Source organism: Rattus norvegicus, chromosome 4 (genome assembly GCF_036323735.1).
Source record: "Rattus norvegicus strain BN/NHsdMcwi chromosome 4, GRCr8, whole genome shotgun sequence".
Taxonomy (NCBI): Eukaryota; Metazoa; Chordata; class Mammalia; order Rodentia; family Muridae; genus Rattus; species Rattus norvegicus.
Window position 1 is genome coordinate 105,393,606 of NC_086022.1, and position 18,586 is coordinate 105,412,191.

The window sequence follows — 18,586 nt, forward strand, 5'->3', positions numbered from 1 at the left end:
TGACCACATTATGGCTCAGTGGTTAGGAGCACCTCTTCCAGAGGACCTAGATTCAGTTCCCAGGATGCATACAACAGCTTCTAAGTGTCTGTTACTCCAGTCCCAAGGGATCCAACACCCTCTTCTAGTTCCAAAGGATCTGCACATGCATGGTACACAGATATATGTATAGACAAGTTCTCCATACAAATAAAAATAATATTGATCTGTGAGCATCTTCCCTAATAAAATTAATGCCGGTGGAGGATGTTTCTATCTTCATGTTATATGGAAATCTTTATAAGCTCAGTCCAGTAAGATGGCTCAGAGGTTCAGGCTTTTGCTGCTGAGCTTATGATGACTGAGTTTCATCCCTGAACCCACATAGTAAAAAGAAAAACCAGCTGTTGAAAGTTGCCCCCTTGGGCTGGAGAGGTGGATCAGTGGTTAGGAGCACTGGACTGCTTTTCCAGAGATCCTGAGTTCAGTTCCCATCAAACATGTAGTGGCTCACAATCATCTATAATGGGCTCTGATTTTCTCTTCTAGGGTGCATGATGACAGAGCACTCATACACGTAAAACACAAGAATAAATTTTTTAAAAGTTGACCTCTGACCTCTGCATAAGCACAGATGCACACACACATACATACATGTACATACAAAATTAAAAAAATGAGAAAATGTCTTGAACTTCTAAACTGCATCATTATGAAAACATAAATTTCTTGTTAGTGCTGTTATTTTTTTAATCTTAAAATTAGAAAAACTAAAACAAAAATTTAGCCATGGGAACTTTCTTCAAAGGGCAATTTACCCGTGTCTAAACCATTCTCGCCAAGGCTTCTACCTCTGTCCCCAGGAAATGATGCATGCATCCTCTATCTAAGTGTCCTGGTGGCTTTGCTGGCTTCATGATTCCTCGCAGGAGGGAGACAGTCCCAACTCTAACTTTAAAGACTAGAATGGGTAATTTCTCTTTTTCAAAAACAATACTCTTGAGATTCATTTGTCCAGAAGAAGCCATCCTCACACTCAAGGGGACCCTAGTGAGAAGGAACTGAGCAAAAGTTCTATAACCGGGGTTGGGGATTTAGCTCAGGGGTAGAGCGCTTGCCTGGGTTCGGTCCTCAGCTCCGGAAAAAAAAAAGAAAAGAAAAAAAAAAGTTCTATAACCACATGGTTCCCTGCCACCTCACTCACTGCCTTAGAAACCTGGCTCCTACCCGAGGCCCATTCTTAGGCTAAACCAATTTTTTTTTTAACTCATTGCTTAACTTAAAAAAATGTATGCTTTTAATCCCACCACTCAGAAGACAGACACAGGCAGATCCCTGAGTTCAAGGTTAACCTGGTCTATAGAGTAAGTTCCAGGACAACCAGGGCTACAAGGAGAAACCTTGTCAGAAAGAGAGAGAGAGAGAGAGAGAGAGAGAGAGAGAGAGAGAGGGAGGGAGGGAGGGAGGGAGGGAGGAAGGAAGGAAGGAAGGAAGGAAGGAAGGAAGGAAGGAAGGAAGGAAGAGGCATACAGTGTTGTTTTAGTTTCCCTGAAGATTTGCCCTGGGCACAACCCTAATTGTACCAAACCTATTATTAAAGTCAGCCTTTGAAGAGAGATGCCACAAGTAAGATTTGCACTCTGTGAGTCAGAGATTCTCAGGGTGTTTTTTTTTTGGGGGGGAGGCTGGGGTGGACATTTGCTTTCACGTGCTTATGTGTATCTTTCCACAAGAACCCCGTGTTCTTTATTAGATTAATAGCTTCTTTACTTAAGACATATTTTATTTTAAATTAGGTGCCATGTGTAGGCACTTGCACATGAATGCTGTTGCCCAGGAAGGCCAGAGGTGTGGGTTTTCCTGGAGCTGGAGTTACAGGAGGTTATGAGCCATGTGATGTGAGCGCTGGGACTGGACTCAGGTTCACTGCAAGAGCGGTGTGTGCTACTCAACCGTTGAGCCGTCTCTTCTGCCCCTAGGTTACTAGTGTCTTGAGCCAAGAGGATGTGTCTTCTTTCTCTTATTTCTACATTAGAAGATAACCAGAAGGGGAAGAAGAGGTCCAATTCCCAGTACCCATACAGCAACTCACAACATCTTTAACTCCCAGGAGATCTGATATCCTCTTCTGGCTCTGCAGGCTGTGCACAGGCATGATAGACACACATACATTCAGACACTCAGAAATGTAAATTAAAAATAAATGAAATCTCAAAATACATTTAAGTAACCCGAAATGCTTAGTTTTGCAGTGATTTTACTTGCATTATTTAAGCTAATTGATATCCTGGTCTCGGTGGCACACAACTTTAACTCTAGTGCTTGGGATGCAGAGGCGGGTGGATCCCTGTGAGTTCTATCCTACCTTGATCTACATAGTAAGTTCCAAGACATCCAGAGATACATAGAAACCCTGTATTGAATAAAACAAACAAAAAAAACCTTAGATAATGTGAAATATATACCCTTCTTTATTCCTCCAACCCTATTCTGTCTAACACGATAGCCACTTGACACATAGGTCTGTTTCAATATACATTATTTGAAATTAAGAAGCCCTGGAATTGAGTTCTTTAGTTGGCTGGCATCATGAAGGGGATTTCTACTGGGCAGCTGCCTCAAGCCCTCTGTGAACATTCTTAGGTGTTCCTTGGTCTTGTTTTCACTCTTTTACCTGTACCTACTCCAGCTTTGATGGAATACTTCTCTCTTCCACCAAGTTCTTTGGAGCTGTATTTATGAGGCTCCTGGGGAAGCAGAGCTGGAAGCTCTTGCCAATAGCAGCACCCATGCAGCAGCTCCTGTTTCCTCATCCTCTCCCTTGTGCCAGCCCACTTTTCACACCACAAACTGCATCCACTCTCTTGATTTGCTACTGGAAACAACTTTGCCTGCAATTGTGCTCAGTGACCACAAGGGGGCAGTCACATTCTGGCAACAGCCTGCTGTCTGAATAGATGGGCATCATTCGCTGGGAAATCAAATTGTTTTCTCATTTCTTTATTTTATTCCCAGTCAATCTGACCTTTTAAAAATAGGACTCAGAGTTGCTATTTCCAGGATGATAAGAAGATATTCTATAGGTATAATGCAAGAAGGGATGAAAAGATAAAGATGACACAGGAAGGCTGAGACCAGAGTTGGGCTGCACAGACCTCAAACAGGAAGGGAAAAGAAACAGCCACTTGCATAGCTACTGCAACAGTCCATGTTAGAAGGGCAGAGGAGGGGAAAGAAGAAAGGGATGCTGAAAGGTTAGGGCTTGAGAAGGAAGGGGGAAGGGGTAAACATCAGAAATGACTGTGACTTATTACCTGGGTGCCTGAGAGTTCAGAAATGCAGAAGAAGGCTAAAGAGATATCTCTGAAGAATACAGAGGGTAGGCAGGGCTTCAAACAGGCAACTATCTTGACAGCTCGGTGTTTGGAAGGTCCTGAACCCCTGTTTCCTGGAGATGCTTGATTCAGATGATCGGGATGGTCTGATACAGAGATATGACTCACTTCGATTCTGCCTGCTAATTCTCATTAAGAGCACTTCCCAAAACAAAGGATCAGGAAGCAGACCTTTGTCTCAAACATCCCTGTCTCCCACTCCAAAATGAAAAGAAAGACAGGAAAGACATTGGAATGTTGGGGCTAGTTTTCAGCATAAGCCAAAAACTGTTTCTAGAAGGTTCTCATATTCTAACATCCTTTTCTTTCCACTCACTACTCCAAAACCTTCAGAGAGAACTGGGCTCTGTCCCCTACCCTTCGCTTCTGGTGCCTAGGCCCTCACTTTGCACAACTATGAGCTCGTGTGCGAGGCCTCCTCTGGGCCCCGGGCCAGCCATGCTGCCCTTCTTCTTAGAAGGGTGCATGTTTTGTCAACTTGGTCATTTGTCCTCTTATATGAATTTCTGTCCTGATGCCCTGGTCCCGTTGAGGTTCTTGGAAGCAGGAGCCACTTCACACTGGTGTTCGAGCCCCCTCAGGACAAGCTTTGCCAGCATCCCATCAGCTTGTGTTGTGTGTGAACAGAGAAATGCATGGGCTGAGCAAGTGAGCGAGTGAACGTGGGAGGGAGGGAAATGGGGACCACGTGACTCTCTTTGGTATCTTGGTGGCCTGTGCCCATGGCTTTTTTTTTTTTTGTCCCCTTTTTACCCTTTATCAGGTGGCTCGAATCTTTCATTTTGTCTCCTCCTTGGATCTCAGAGAAGGGCAGGTAACCCCGATGAGAGGTGTGACTAACTCCAAACCGATCCAGTCAGGTAGAGAGGCCCCCCAGCCATCTCTGCCCACCAGCCTCTGGTCTGGATCAGAGGCAGGTGTCTTGCTGCCCCGACACCCGTGTGTAACGTGTGTGACTCCATGACAGACACACAGCCTGGCTGTATGTCATCATACCAGAGCCTTTTAGTGTGTTCGACTGGCGGCATCTAACATGTAACTAATGTACTCAGTCCCCACCCGCTTTGTTTAATGCCTGGAGAATGAACTGAATTTGTACTGATACTCTCGTGGTAGAAATCCTCATCTCTTTCTGTTTTGTTAATCCAGTTTTTTGTCCCAGATAAAGCCTGGTCTCCGTGTGGCATGCTGAGGTGGGGCTGCTTGGCCCTGCTGTTGAGCACGTCCAGCTGGGGAGTCTGTCAGCGGGCTGGGTGTGATGTGAGGTGTAGCAGGAAGCACTAACTCTTCTTGAATTATCCCTGGGAAATGTGGTTATTCCAGTGGCTTTTCGTCAATTTCCTGACTCACTAAAACCTTCACTCCATCCTCACTGTCATCGACAGCGGGCACTGAGTACTTGCGGAAGGGAGAGAAGCGAAACTTCACACTCCTTTATGCCTCCTTCCCCTGTGACTTGGCGTGTCCCTCCAGAACCTGCACAGAGCTTTAAATTGTTCCATTTCTGGGAGTATCTACCTTACCTCTCAGTTCTATTTTAATATCAGGCAAACATACATATCCATGGGCCATGGTGGTGCACAACTGTAATCTTGGCCTTAGGAAGAAAAGGCAGGAAGGTCAGGAGCTCAAGGTTACCTTGACTGTATAATGAGGCTGACCCAGGATGTATGAGACTCTGGCTCCAGTGTCAAAACTAGCAGCTAGAGAGATGGCTCAGTGGTTGAGAGCCAGGTTCAGTTACTAGCGTCCAAATGGTGGCTTGCAAACAGCTGTACCTCCAGTTCCACGGGATCCAATGCCTACTTCTGACCTCCACAGCTACCAGACACGCACATAGTACACATATGTACATACATGCAAACAAAACACTCATACATGTAAAATAAAACAACTAAATATTCCTATTTATTATTAATATTTTATTAATCAATATTAATAATGTTAAAACAATACAAAACATAGACTGCCCAAATTGTTTTGGGTTTGAAGACATTTGTCACTGTCGCAGAAGTCCTCAGAGAGACTGCTGGGTGTTACTGGAAATCCAGGTGCACTGACTCCTGTGCAAGATGCAGAAAGGACAAAAGGAGGGTGAGGTCCTCCTGGCCCTATCCAGTAAAGCCTGCCACTTGAGGCATGGTCATTGAGCAAATACAGTCTTGGGTATTAACAATGGATAGCTGGACCCCATCCACCTCCTTAGCCATCCAAACTGCAAAGATTCCATCTGGGGTAGAATAAAGTGGTAAGGCTTAGTGGTGGAAAAGTACTAAAACCTGAGCAGCAAGTTTACCTCTCCTGGGCTGGGGGATGACTGGGTAGAGGGCTTGCCCAGCATCCGCAAAGCCTTGGGTTCAAGTCCCTAGCACCACATAAATTGAGTGTGGTTTTGTGGTTTGGGGAGGTAGAGGCAGGAAGATGAGAAGTCCGAGGCCTATCCCAGCTACTTAGCAAGTTACAGGCTAGTAACTTGGATATATACAACCCTGTCTAAAAATAAATCAAAACAGCCAGGCACAGTGGCATATGCCTTTCATCCCAGCACTTGAGAAGCATAAGCAGGCAGACCTTTGAGTTCAAGACTAACCTGGTCTATATAGAAAGTTCTAGGTCAGCCTGAGGTACACAAAGAAACCCCACCACAAAAAAAAAAAAAGGAAAAAAAAGCCCTCTTTTCAATTGGTTTACATATTTATACACCCAAGTTCTCCAAAAGGGGCTCTGCTCTGGAACACTTTGCCTCACGGGTGTGGGTGATGCACCACACATCCCAAGCCATGTTCAATACACGCCCCCCTCAGGCCTGGGCCCCTGGCTGATGCATGGGGGTGGATGGCATGGCCTCCTGTAGCCATTTCGTTTGGGCAACAGCACGATGGGTGTCCACGTGCTTATCCTTTCTGCCTTCACACCTAACGTGTGTCGGGTAGAAAGCTGGGTGGATGCAAGCCTGCAATAGGACAGGAAGCTACGCAGAGGGGAAGACCGGCAGACAACACCCAGCGTTGAATACAGTTGCATGGAGTACAGGACAGATGCCATTGAGAACATGTTGCAGTGAGTTTCATTGTCTAGAAGCCATTATCTCAAATGCCACTAAGAAAAGAGACATTGCTAATGAAATGGAGACATAGTGCCTTTCACTTAGAATGTTACCACTTCTTACTTAAAACACTACTAGACTGAGATTTAAAGGAAAAAATAAACACCTTTGTGCACCAAATTAAAAGGAGCACAGAATCTGGCATGGTGGTGCATGCCTTTGATCCCAGCACTTGGTAGGCAGAGGCAGGAGAAACTCTGCCAACCTAGCTGTTCAAAGCCAACCTAGTCTACATATTGAGTTCCAGGACACTCAGAGCTCTGTAGAGGTAGATAGATAACTAGTTAGATAGATGGATGGATGGATGGATGGATGGATGGATGGATGGATAGAACAGAAGCACAGGCTACACATATACAAATATACACATACACCAGTACACTGCTTGCAATCCATGTGTGTACATGTTCAAAAGAAAAAGAATAGCTGGGTATGGTGGTGTATCCCTTTAATACCAGCACTCAGGAAACAGACACAAATAGACCTTCGAGGCCAGACTGGTCTACATAGTAAATTCCAGGCCAGCCAGGGATACATCGTGAGATCCTGGAGAGAGAGGGAGGGAAGGGGGAGCTTAGAAAGATATTTGAATGGTTGGCTCTCAGTGTCTTCCAATATGGCCACAGAATATACTTTAGCCTAGCATTGTTTTTCAGGACAGGATTTCTCTGTGTTGCCCTGACTGTCCTGGAACTCGCCCTGTAGACCAGGTTGGCCTCGAACTCAGAGATCCATCTATTTCTGCCTCCCGAGTGCTGGAACTAAAGGCGTGGGTCACTGCCGAGCTAATATGCTTTTTTCAAAATTACAAAGCCAGAATTATTTTCCCAAAGTAAGGAACCCAATGTGGCAGCTGGAAGATGCTCCAGAAGATGACAGCTACCAGATAACAAGATGGGGGCTCCCCCAGCACAGCCACAGTAGGCCTCCTGCAAGGTAAAGAAGAATGAGGTTGAATAGAGCCCGAGCCAGGCTAAGGGGTTTTCAAATGAGAGGCCCGTTGGTTTCCGACGGTTCCAGCTGTTCTGATTTGTTTTCAGGGCTTGTTTCCATGCTTCCGAGGTTCCCTAGCGTGGTGATGAGCCATCTTTATCTCCTCTTTCCTAACCTTCGACACTCGAGATCTTCCTGATGCTGGTGACATTGGAGCTACCCTGGCTGGGCTTCTCTGGGTGAAAGTGAGCCATTTGCCAAATGGGCTGCCGACTGCTCTTTTCCCTTGGGTCTGTTGTAGAGCATTTACAAGATCCAGAAGATGTTGTTGATAGAGTTAGCCCCTGGCTGGTTATTTGGGCTTGGGTTGTGCAACCCCGCCCAGTCCTTTTGGCCAGTGTCTTTTCTTTTGCTGATCTCAGGGGCCAACTTAGATGTGGCAGGCGGCAGCAGCCATCATTTAGTTGGCTTAAAAAATAAAATAACTTGTTTTTAAAGATTTATTTCATTTAATAATGTGTGGATGTGTGCACATGTGGGAGTGTTGGAGGCTAGAGGTTGGATCCTCCTGGAGGTGGAGTTACAGGCAATTGTGAGGTTCCTGACATGAGTGCTGGGAACTGAACTCAGCTCCTCTGGGAGAGCAGCAGGCTCTCTTAGCCACTGAGCCATCTCTCCAGGCCCTTAGCTGGCCTTCTTAAACACTTGACTATGGCTCGCTCCACACAAGGAGTATCTTAAGGATGAAATACTTTACATTTTTATAGATTAATAGTTCTAACTGTATATATTTGGTTATTTGAATCATTTTTTGTTGTTGTTGCCTTTGAGAGAATAAGGTTCACTCTGTACCCCAAGTTGGCCTAGAACTATGCTACTAGGGATAGCCTCAAACTTGTGACAGTTTTCCTGCCCCAACTCGGAAATGCTGAGCCAACAGGCCCTGGGTGTCATTGCTGTTAGTTTCCTTGAGACATGGTTTTTGTATCTTTGGTTGGTTAAGAACTGGCCTGTTCCACTTTTCAATGGACCATCTAAGCTTGTGCTCGCCCTTTGCTTGCCCCTCCCCAGCTCACTTCTTTTGTTGTGGTGGTTGTTCATGGTTTTGTTGTTCTTATCGTTGTCATAATTTTTTGAGATTATAATTCTATCGTCTCCCACCTTTCCTGTTCTCCTTCTAACCTCTCCCACGCACCCCCATCCACTTGTTTAAATGTATGGCCACCTTTTCCTTAATTATCATCACACATGCGTGTATAGACATTCCTAAATACATGAACAAAACCTGTTCAGTTATTGTTTTATGCCCTTGCCTTCTTTTGGTCCTTGTCGCACTCAGACCTTCTACTTTTACCAAGTGGCTGTGCTTTGTTCATCTGTGTGGATCATTTTTTTTTATTACTGAATAAAATGAAAAGGCTTGCTCCAGCCCCCTCCCAATGGTGAAAGCCTCTGTCCGGTGTGTTTGGCCCCTGCTCGATTTCCTGCTGCAGCTGCCGATCCCTTCTGCACTGATTCGCTGGTGCGGTCATGTCTTCCTTACCTTGTTATCCACAGTCCCTGGACCACTAGGCACCATTCTTCCCTTCACTGTGAAAATAAAATGCACTGTCACCCTGATGTCCTACATGCCGTGACCCCACTCTCTCCCCTGTATTCTGAGCACACCCAAGTTCATTGCCTGGCAACTGCTTGCTCCAAATCCCAACACTATTCTCGTAACGCTAGTCTCTCGCCACCTCCGTTCCCACTCTCAGACGCCCTTGCCCCAAACAAGTCTCTCCAAACTTCGTGCACTGTTTTCTTTGTTTGTTGGATGGTTTTTAACCCACTCAGCCTGCTTGGTGCATGGACAACCTATCAGGGGCCTCATTCCTGTAGAAAACTGGCTGGAGAGATGGCTCAATGGTTAAAAGTATTCTCTGCTCTTCCAGAGGTCCTAAAGTTGGTTCTCAGCGTCCATGTCCAGCAGCTTACAGCTGCCTGTAACTCCAGCTGCAGGGGATCTGATGCCTTCTTCTCCTGGCTCAGCCACATGCACACATGCACACCCACACCCACACCCACACACACACACACACACACAAATCATGAAAAATAACTGATTCCCCCAACCCTGCCACAGCCACCAGTTGCCAATAACTCCTCGGCAAGAGTGAGCTTCCGGGCTGGAGAGATGGCTCAGCGGTTAAGAGCACCCAACTGCTCTTCCAGAGGTCATGAGTTCAATTCCCAGCAACCACATGGTGGCTCACAACCATCTGTAAAGAGATCCGATGCCCTCTTCTGGTGTATCTGATGACAGCTACAGTGTACTTATATATAATAAATAAATAAATCTTTAAAAAAAAAAAAAGAGTGAGCTTCCATGGATTTGATCAAATTACATTAAATGCATGTATGAAAATCTCAATAAGTTAAAAAAAACCTATACAAAATAAGATAAAATCAATTCCAAACAACAACAAGGTTTAACGAGCCTCTCTCCTGCCCTGAGGCTCACCTGCACACCTAAAGCAACATCCACCCCTCTGTCTTCACCTCGATCAGGACCAGAGGTGGAAGGAGGATTTGCCCTCCAGCCATATGACACATTGATCCTGCTTTCCTAAGCTAAAGAACACATTCACACTGAGATTCCCTCCACAGCACCTTCAGCCTGTGAAGTGGTTATGTTGACAGCAGAGGGTTTTTTTTTTTTCACATCATTTCTTCCTTCCTGATTCATTACCTTTAGGGTATTAATGTGCCACTGGGTATTGCATGTGCCAATATGAGTAAGTGTGCTTTGGTAACCGTCTCAACTGCACAATTTTTTTTAAACTACTGTTGTCAGGCACTAAAACAACACTGTCTGCCTTTTATGGCATTAGGAAGAAGGGCTGGGTGCATAGAATATTAGGTTTGGATTTTATAAGCAGATCTCAAGAACTGAGGACAGTGTGGCCACACATTTACTTTGACTGGTGGGACACTGAGGCCTCCAGCCATCTCTGTAGAGTAGGGCCTGCAGTGGCTGCGGATGTCACTGAGGCGGCAGAGTACCTGCCTGACATGTATAAAATCCTGAGTTTGAGCCCTGTAATACATAAACCAGATGTGGTGCCCCTCGACTGTAATCCTAGCATTTGGGAAGTAAAGGCAAGAGGATCAATTCAGGATCTCCTAACAGGTATATTCCAATGTTGATAAGCAGCAAGTTCGAGGCCACCCTCGGACACTGAGGCCCTATCTCAGACAACAAAATGGGGATTGGGGGAGCTGCAGAGGATTGCCATTCTAGCTAAAGGTTTCCTTTGGGGGTGTCTGAGAGAGAGAGGGAGTGACAACCGAGCCCCAGAGGTGGCCCCGGAATATGTCACCGGTCAACAAGTATACCTGGGACCCTCAACAGAGATAAGCCAGGGCTCGTTTCTGCCTTGTCTGCTCACAGAGCGAGCAGGGTCTCAGCCTTTCTCACATCATGTCTGTTACCACTGTGGCCCACAAGCCTGTGGTCAGGCGTCTGACATGTGCTCTCCTGTGTTGTGTGCAGGGACAGGGTGCCTTGTCAGAAAGACTACGGAGCTTCAGCATGCAGGACCTCACCACCATCAGGGGCGATGGTGCTCCTGCTCCCTCAGGCCCCCCTCCACCAGGGTCTGGGAGGTCCAGCGGCAAACACGGCCAGCCCAAGATGTCCAGGAGTGCTTCTGAGAGTGCCGGCAGCTCAGGTAGGTCTCTCCCCGTCCCTTTTGTAGCCTCGTTGTCATTAAGAGGCGCAGTACTGGATGGCACACAAGATGTCCCTTGCCCCATGGACCTGTCACCAACAGAATCATTTGTTAGATTGTACCAGGCCAGACCCATCTCGTGAGCCACTTAGGAAGCTGGCCGAGGGACCGTGCCCTGGGCGGGTTAGGTCATTAGTACTCATTACTCCTCCTTCATCTTCGTCTGAGGAATCAGGATGTTGGGTGCTGATTCCTGGGTCAAGTCTGGAGCAGGAGCAAGTCTGGGCCTTGGGAATGCTTTCTATTCTCTCTAGCCCCACACTTAGGTCTCATGACCCCCTTCTTCCACTCCCCAGGCCTGGTGACACCATGGGCCTTCCTTCTCCCCATGTATTTCCTCTTTTCCCTCTTCACTGTGTCCAGTCATCTCTGACCACCTACTCACTATGCATGCCCACATCTGCACCTACCAAGAACCACACTAGACCTGAGGTTCCTGGGGTGAGGGGGGATGGGGGGATGGGAGGAAGTCATTCTAGTGATTGGAGGTCTACCTCCCATGGTTAAGCACTTGACATGAGACTGCCCAGATGGGGCTTAACCCTGTTTAATGTGTGGAGTCTTGGGCCTGTCTCCAGAGGTCTCAGTAGGTTTGCATGAGACCCAGCTGTGTAGGTCAAGGTGTGGACTTGGAATTTCTTGGGTGGGCATTTCCAAGACAGATTCTTAGAAGATGACAGTTATTCGGGAGCAGGGCAGAGCTGCTGATAGAAAATGGTAGCCAGCAGGATGCGTGGAGGTGCCAAGTCACCACCTTTGCCCTCCTGGTTACAGAAGAACTAGGACTTGGGATGTTTTAGAATATGTGTTATGTACCCAGTATCTGCCCTGCCCTTAAGCATGCAAACCAGGCCCTCCAGGGTCGGACCCTTATTGTGAACTGTAAGAGGCGCCTGGAAAGGCACTTGGGCTCTGAGTCCCCAATGCTGACAGACCCCACCTGATTCTGAGGGCTTACACGTGGTGTGGACGAGTTAGCACACTCAATACCATCAACACTGCTTGGTATCCCTCCGCTTCCTCTTGCCTCGGGACCACACACCACCCCTAGATTTGAAGGTCATATATATTTTTAATGGGAGATGTTTTCACCCCAGAAGCAGGGCAGGACTGGAGAGAGCAACGTTGACTGTGAGGATTCAATTGGAAAAAGCAAAGTAAGAATGCTCAGGGCCGTCCATGCCTGGGGCCAGTAGGCAGTAAGTGCCATTGTTATAAACCCTGTTATGCCTTCACCTCATCCAAGAAAGCATTTTACAGCCCTTGAAAGGATTCAGGAGACACATGGGTTTCTCTGTGAGGCAGTGGGAGCCCTGATTTTGGAATGGCCCACATCAAAGTTGAAAGGGCAGGCAGGGAGTCCTGCTTTGCCTGGGAAGTGAACCCAGTGAGCCTTGCTGTCCTTTCTCTAGTCTAGTTTTTTTCCTATAGGAGAGAACCAAGTAGAGAGCACCAAGGCACAGAGAGCTAATGCACTCTGCCAAGGCCACACAGAATCAGAATCTGGGCCTCCTACCCAGACCTTCTCTTATTAGACGTTTTGGGTCAGGGCTCAGAATGAAATTAGCGTAGCTTGGTGGCCTTCAGAGATGACATGTGGTGCTCAGAGATGACGTCAGTGGGGTGGGAGGCCCTCAGAGATGATGTAGGCGGCTCTCAGAGATGATAGCAGGTAAGCGGCTCTCAGAGATGATGTAGGAGGCTCTCTGAGATGGCGTCGGCGGGGTGAGCGGCTCTTAGAAATGACGTGGGTACCTCCAAGGCCTAAGACAGTTTCCAGCCCAGCGATGGACAGAAGAAGGTTGGGTGCTTTGTCTTGGTACTGGCAGAGTTGGTGAGATCCCTTGCCACCCTGAGACCTCAAGATCTCCCTTCAGAGAGAGAGAGGTGTTGGCCCGTGGTGGGGAGGCCAGGGAAGGTAGCATTCTCCCCGGCTGCTCTGGGTCTAAATCAAGTCACCTCAGACAGAAAGACAGATGAGATGCAGATCAAGTCCTAGGAGTGGGACAGAAGTGCCCATGCCCAGGTTGGAACTGAGGCTGTTCTGTCCTCCCCAGCCCTGTCCACATCATGGGGTCCAATGCCAGGGGAGGAAAATTGGGTAAGAAGCTTTGGAGTTGGGGTACAAACCGAGCCTCGCTATGCCTTTTTTTTCTCATTGCTGTGGCCAAATAACTGACAAACAGCAATTGCAGTTGACGGGAGCATGGGTTTATTTCGGCTCACAGTTTGAGGGCACAGGCCATCATAGCCAGGAAGGCATTGGGGCAGGAATGTGAGGCTGTGGCACATTGAGTCAGAAGAAACAGGAAGAGAACTGGGAGTAGAGTCTGGCTATCAAAACTTAAGGCCCAACACCTGTGACTCATTTCCTCCTGCAAAGTTCCACCTCCTCAAGTTCCACAGCCTTCCAAAATGACTCCACCAGCTGGGAGACAAAGTATACAAACACAGGAGTGCATCCTGGCTAGGTGACACTGAGCCCATGGGATACAGAAATGGTACACAGGGCATGACACCACAAGGCAGCCACCACACATGTTCCTGCTTATTCCTGTGAGCCCACTTCCTCCTCTCGGTTATGTGTGCCACAGACCTAGAACTTTTCTCAGAACAATGCCTAAGTCACAACAGAGTATTTGACCTTGTGCAGGAAACAGATCCCTATCCCTTCAGCTTCCTCTGAAGGAAAGGCTCCATTGTGTCCTAGTCAATCTTGTGTCTTAGGATTGTGAGGGGAACAAAAGGGAAGAAAATAAAGAACATTTTCAGACTTCAAACGGGACAGGAGTTGAGCCAACTTAGGAGAGGGAGCAAGTGAATGTGTGGCTGCAGGCCGTGGCTGTGAAGCAACTGGAAGCCCAAATGGCCTCAGTAGACAGTGGTTCCTAAAAGCTGACTGCCCTATGGGAATACACAAACCACAATGAAATGCCTTAATCCCAGCAGTTAGAAACCAGAGACAGGAGACTCTTTGTGAGGTCAAGACCAACCCCGTTTACCAGTGAGTTCCAGCCCTGTCTCAAACAATAGATAGATGGGTGGCTGGGTGGGTGGCTGGATAGATAGATAGATAGATAGATAGATAGATAGATAGATAGATAGATAGATAGATAGATAGATAGATAGATAGATAGGGATATATAGGTGATAGCATGGGGAGGGGTAGAGAGTTGCTCAGCTGGTAAAGTGCTTACTTACTTTATAAGTATGGGAACTGAGTTTGTATCCCCAGAGTCCTTGTAAAAGCTTGGTGCTGTAGCATCAACCTGCAGTGTGGCACTGGAGGGTACTGACAGGAAGATCCTGAGACTTTGTCCAGTCTAGATGAACTGGGGAACCCCAAGTCCAATGAGAGCTCCTGTCTCAAAAATAAAATAGAAAGCAAGACAAGAAACCAACACTGAAATCTCACTCCTACACTCACAAGCAGGAGTGGCTCACCCCACCCATGCACACGGGTATAATACACACAGCAATATACATATTATACAAAAGAATATAGAGTTTGCAAGAGCACAGTTAGGCAAAGGGATATGTCTAGATGTTGAAATTCATGCTCCTTGAGGAAGTGGGGTTGATGAGGTGCTGGATAAAAGCAACAGTGTGGGTCCAGGAAACAGAGGATTATGGTCTGAGGAGAACCAGGGAAGAGATCATTTGGCTCTCTGCATCCCAAGGAAAGAAAAAGAAAAGAGAGAACAAGACACAGAAACTATACTGCTGTGTTTACTCTGCGTGCAAGCTTCTAGCAGGCAGATGCTGGTTCTGTGCCTCCCTCTCCAACCGACCCCCAGTTGCCTGCCACGTGCCTAGCACACAAATGGCCCCTGCATTTGGTGTAAGGAGAGCATAGCATCCAAGCATTGGAGATGCAGAGGCATAGTTCTTTGCTGCCACTCTCAGCACTTGGGGTGAGGCTGGGCCATGTGCCAGAGCTGACTGGCCTGCCTGGTGTTTGCCCTCTGGCTTACAGAGGTTAGGGCAAGCAGGGACTGATTGTCTTCTCTGCAATCTGAACTGAGAGGGAGGGATAACACGCTGAATGGCTGCCACTACCCACCAGGAAGTGTCCATGGAGTTGAGAGACTTCTAGAGATTCAGAATCACTGGGTCAGCATGGATTTAGTGAGCACCTACTATAGTCTAAGGAGGTTTCCTGGAGGACTATCTAAATCAAAAGGTCTAGGAGAGGTTTTGAAGAGGGATGGTTATTCCCAGGAGAAAATTTCACAGCTCTCAGCTCCTTAGAGCTACAGGAATCGGGGCCTGACCCAAGGGGAGGCTGAATCAGAGTTGATCCCTTAACACACTGTAGTGTTTATCAAGACTTCCCTCTTCCTGGGATTCTGGGGCCTCCCTGGTTGCTGGGGCCTGGTTCCTCTTGGGTGGGAGCTGTCTCTCACAGCACCCCCACCCAATCGATTCCCACAGTGTGTACCTGCTGCTCCACCTGCAGGACCCGGAAAGGTGAGTAGCAGCCAGTCTGCCTGCAGCCTGCTAGACTCAGCTTGCTTCAGGGGTCTCTAACCAAGTGCTGGACCCGGACCTTGGGGCTCCCATTCAGCTGGATGGGTCAGATGGGGACAAGACCCTTAGGGGAAGCAAAAATATTGTCTAACATTTCTGTAGCCAGACCTCTGGAGAAGCTGCAGTCAGGATGCTGGCTGAGCTCAGTGACCTGAAGGTATGACTGAGACCTGGCAGATTCACTCCAAGAGGGCTCCAGGGTCAATGCCTGGAGTCCCTCACCATCTGGGCCTCTCCCAAGCTGTTAGGGAGTGCTGAAACACGGCCAGTGGCTTGGCCCACAGTGAATGGTTCAAGATAGACAGGTCAGGCTGGAAGCTATCAGGACCTTTAATGACTTTGCCTTTGAAGTCAAGTTAGCGTCTCAGTCTGTTTGATGATGGCTGTGAGTCACCACGTGTTCCATGAGAAGAGAATTATCCAGCCTCTTAGAAGGAATGTTAGCAACATATGTGTGGATCTTTAAGCCAACATATAGCAGTGCGCACCCAGTGCAATGGGTCCTAAGCACAGAGGAACTTGCCATGATCCTCTGAAGGGAGGAAGCCCTGAGTTTTTAAGGAATTCTGGCCCTACTAAGAGAGCTCTGGCTTGCCACTTACTAGCTGTGCCACTTCGTTTGAGTCACCTAACTGCTCATCATAAAATAAAGGTCCTTGCTTTCCTCCCTGCACTATAATGGAAATGGCTGTTAAACGGGGCTTTTGAAGGGTGACTATTATTTTTATTATATCCTTTATTTGTGTATGAGGGGTGATATGCGGTCATGTGTGTGCTGTGTCCTCTGTGCGGAAGCCAGAGAACAACTTGGGAGAGTCGGTTCTCGAATCCCGCAATGTGAATTTTAGGGACCAAATTGAGGCAGGAGGTGCCTTGACTAACTGAACCATCTCTCTGGCCCATGGCTGCTATTTTTAAAGGCTGTGGTATCCAAATGAACCCAGGATTCTGGGTCCCCATTTCCAGACAGGAACCCTGGATGTTGCTGCTGGTGGTGTGTGAGCGACGGCTGGTGGAGCTGTGGCTCTCTGGGGCCTGCTATACACTGCTCTTACAAGCTTCACCTCCACTTTGCCTGAGCTTAACTAGGTGCATTAGGAGCCAGGGAGGGCACTGGGTTTTGAAAGCCATAAGTCCAAGACAAATGACAGACAGGAGTACTAAGCAGGGACACAGTGGGAGAGTAGTATTCAACCAGTCTTCAGACGCCCCTGTCTAACTGGGGCCTCCCCGTCCATCTTGGAAGCTGGGGACTCCCATTGCTAGACACTGGTAGACTTCCTAGTTCCTGGGAAACAGCTCTTCACTGTCCCCAGATGGCCATGGTCATTTCTGTCCCCCATTCTACATGTTGACTGGTAAGTATCATGAGCCAGGATAGTATCGCCTGGGGACCGGTTCTGTTAATGTCCCATTCTTTCTGATCCGCTCTTCCCCCTGCCTCTAAGATGTCTTCACCTATGAGGACACCAGTAGTTTTATAGTCAGTCTGTGTACCAGACAATTAAATCAGCAGGTGGTAGGGATCTGCAAATTCTGCAGGCCACTGCAGCAGGTGTCTCAGAATGGGTGGGGTTTGGAGGAGTGAACAGTTGGTAGCAAATAGCCAGATGCATCCAGCAGGGATGGCTCTGCTTGGAGTCCGGGCCTGGTCGCTTTGGCCTAAGTCCTGGCTTTTGCAGGCCCTACTCTCCTAGGATCCTGCCGTCGTCCACTACTCTGGAATCTTCTTCCTGCTCCCTAGAGCTCCTTGCAAGGACCCAATCCCATGATTCCTCCACAGTGGGACCATCTATATCCTTAAGGACAGTTCTCCATTCTCTGGGCCTCCTCCCTTCTGAGCGAGGGGTTAGATATTTCTGTGGTCCCTCCAGCTCTATGCCAGTGAAAGGCACTCTACTGGGGAGTGCTGGCAGATGGGCTTGGGATGTGCTTGTCTTGTACCAGGGGCTGGAAGCTGACTCTTAAGCTTCAGCACCATTTGAGAGGATTCCAGGGGGTCTTGGGTGATCCCCTGAAATTATGTCCTGTGAGATGGTGGTTCAGTCCAGAGCATAGGAGGGTTCTAGTCATCCTTGGAGACTGAACTTTCCAAAAGATATGCAAATACAGGTCTTAATTCAGACAGTGGAGAAAGGGAAAGTGGGAATTTGGGGAGCTGACAGTCACCTGACAGGGCAGTGACAGCATTAGAGCTCAGAGCCCAGCAAGCAGCAGTTGTTAGTCGGGGCCTATTCTCAATTGTGCCTACCAGACACTAGAACATTTTCTCCCTACCTCTCTGCTTCATTCTGGTTGTCAGTCAGCTCCCTGCTGTTTCCTACATATTTTTGTCTCTTTGTAGATGCTTCCTGTCCGGCACCTTTCCTCCCCCTTCTTCTCTCTTCCTCCCTGAGCTGCCTGTCATCAATCAGAGGGGTGTATCAGGACTAAAAGTCAAGCAGGCAGGGAGTACATTTAAGTACATGTGGGTTTCATTCCAAAGCCCCTTCTCTAACAGGATGTTCTTTCCTTTCTCCTTGGTGACTGCTGGGACCCTGGATGTAAGTGTTCAGACAGGCGTGTCCTTTCAGCACATCTGCTGCCTTGCATCACTAATGTGTGCCGTGTGGGATGCATGCTAACCTGGGTGTCGTGCTGCACTGTGGGTGGGTGGCTCAGCGCCTGGCGCTGGCAGATCTGTTCAGGTCTTTAAGGACTGAGACAAGCCAGCCCCTCTTTTCAGTTCTCCAGTGCTGACACTAACACACACAGGTGCTCCATTGTGGAAGACAACTGGGACCCCTGTCTTTAAGTAGAAACTGCCAACCTTGACCCAACCATGACAAGGCCTGGGGTGCCCTTGCTGAAGGGTCAGGAAGACTTCTTAT

The 18,586-nt window shown here is 47.9% G+C and overlaps 1 protein-coding gene across 10 annotated transcripts in view; it reads left to right on the plus strand.

Annotated features, from left to right (window-relative positions):
• Reep1 (receptor accessory protein 1) overlaps positions 1-18,586 on the plus strand; it is a 116,638-nt gene that overhangs the window by 89,632 nt on the left and 8,420 nt on the right. For 3 of the 10 annotated variants that reach the window (XM_039107814.2, XM_039107807.2, XM_039107810.2), the window contains 3 exons: positions 4,138-4,188; positions 10,949-11,126; positions 15,621-15,656. In XM_039107814.2, the coding sequence (XP_038963742.1) occupies positions 4,138-4,188; positions 10,949-11,126; positions 15,621-15,656 (265 nt within the window). Of the gene's footprint in view, positions 1-4,137; positions 4,189-10,948; positions 11,127-15,620; positions 18,260-18,586 lie in introns of all 10 variants that reach the window. The other 7 variants (XM_063286282.1, XM_039107813.2, NM_001108633.1 and 4 more) reach the window with 4 other exon arrangements.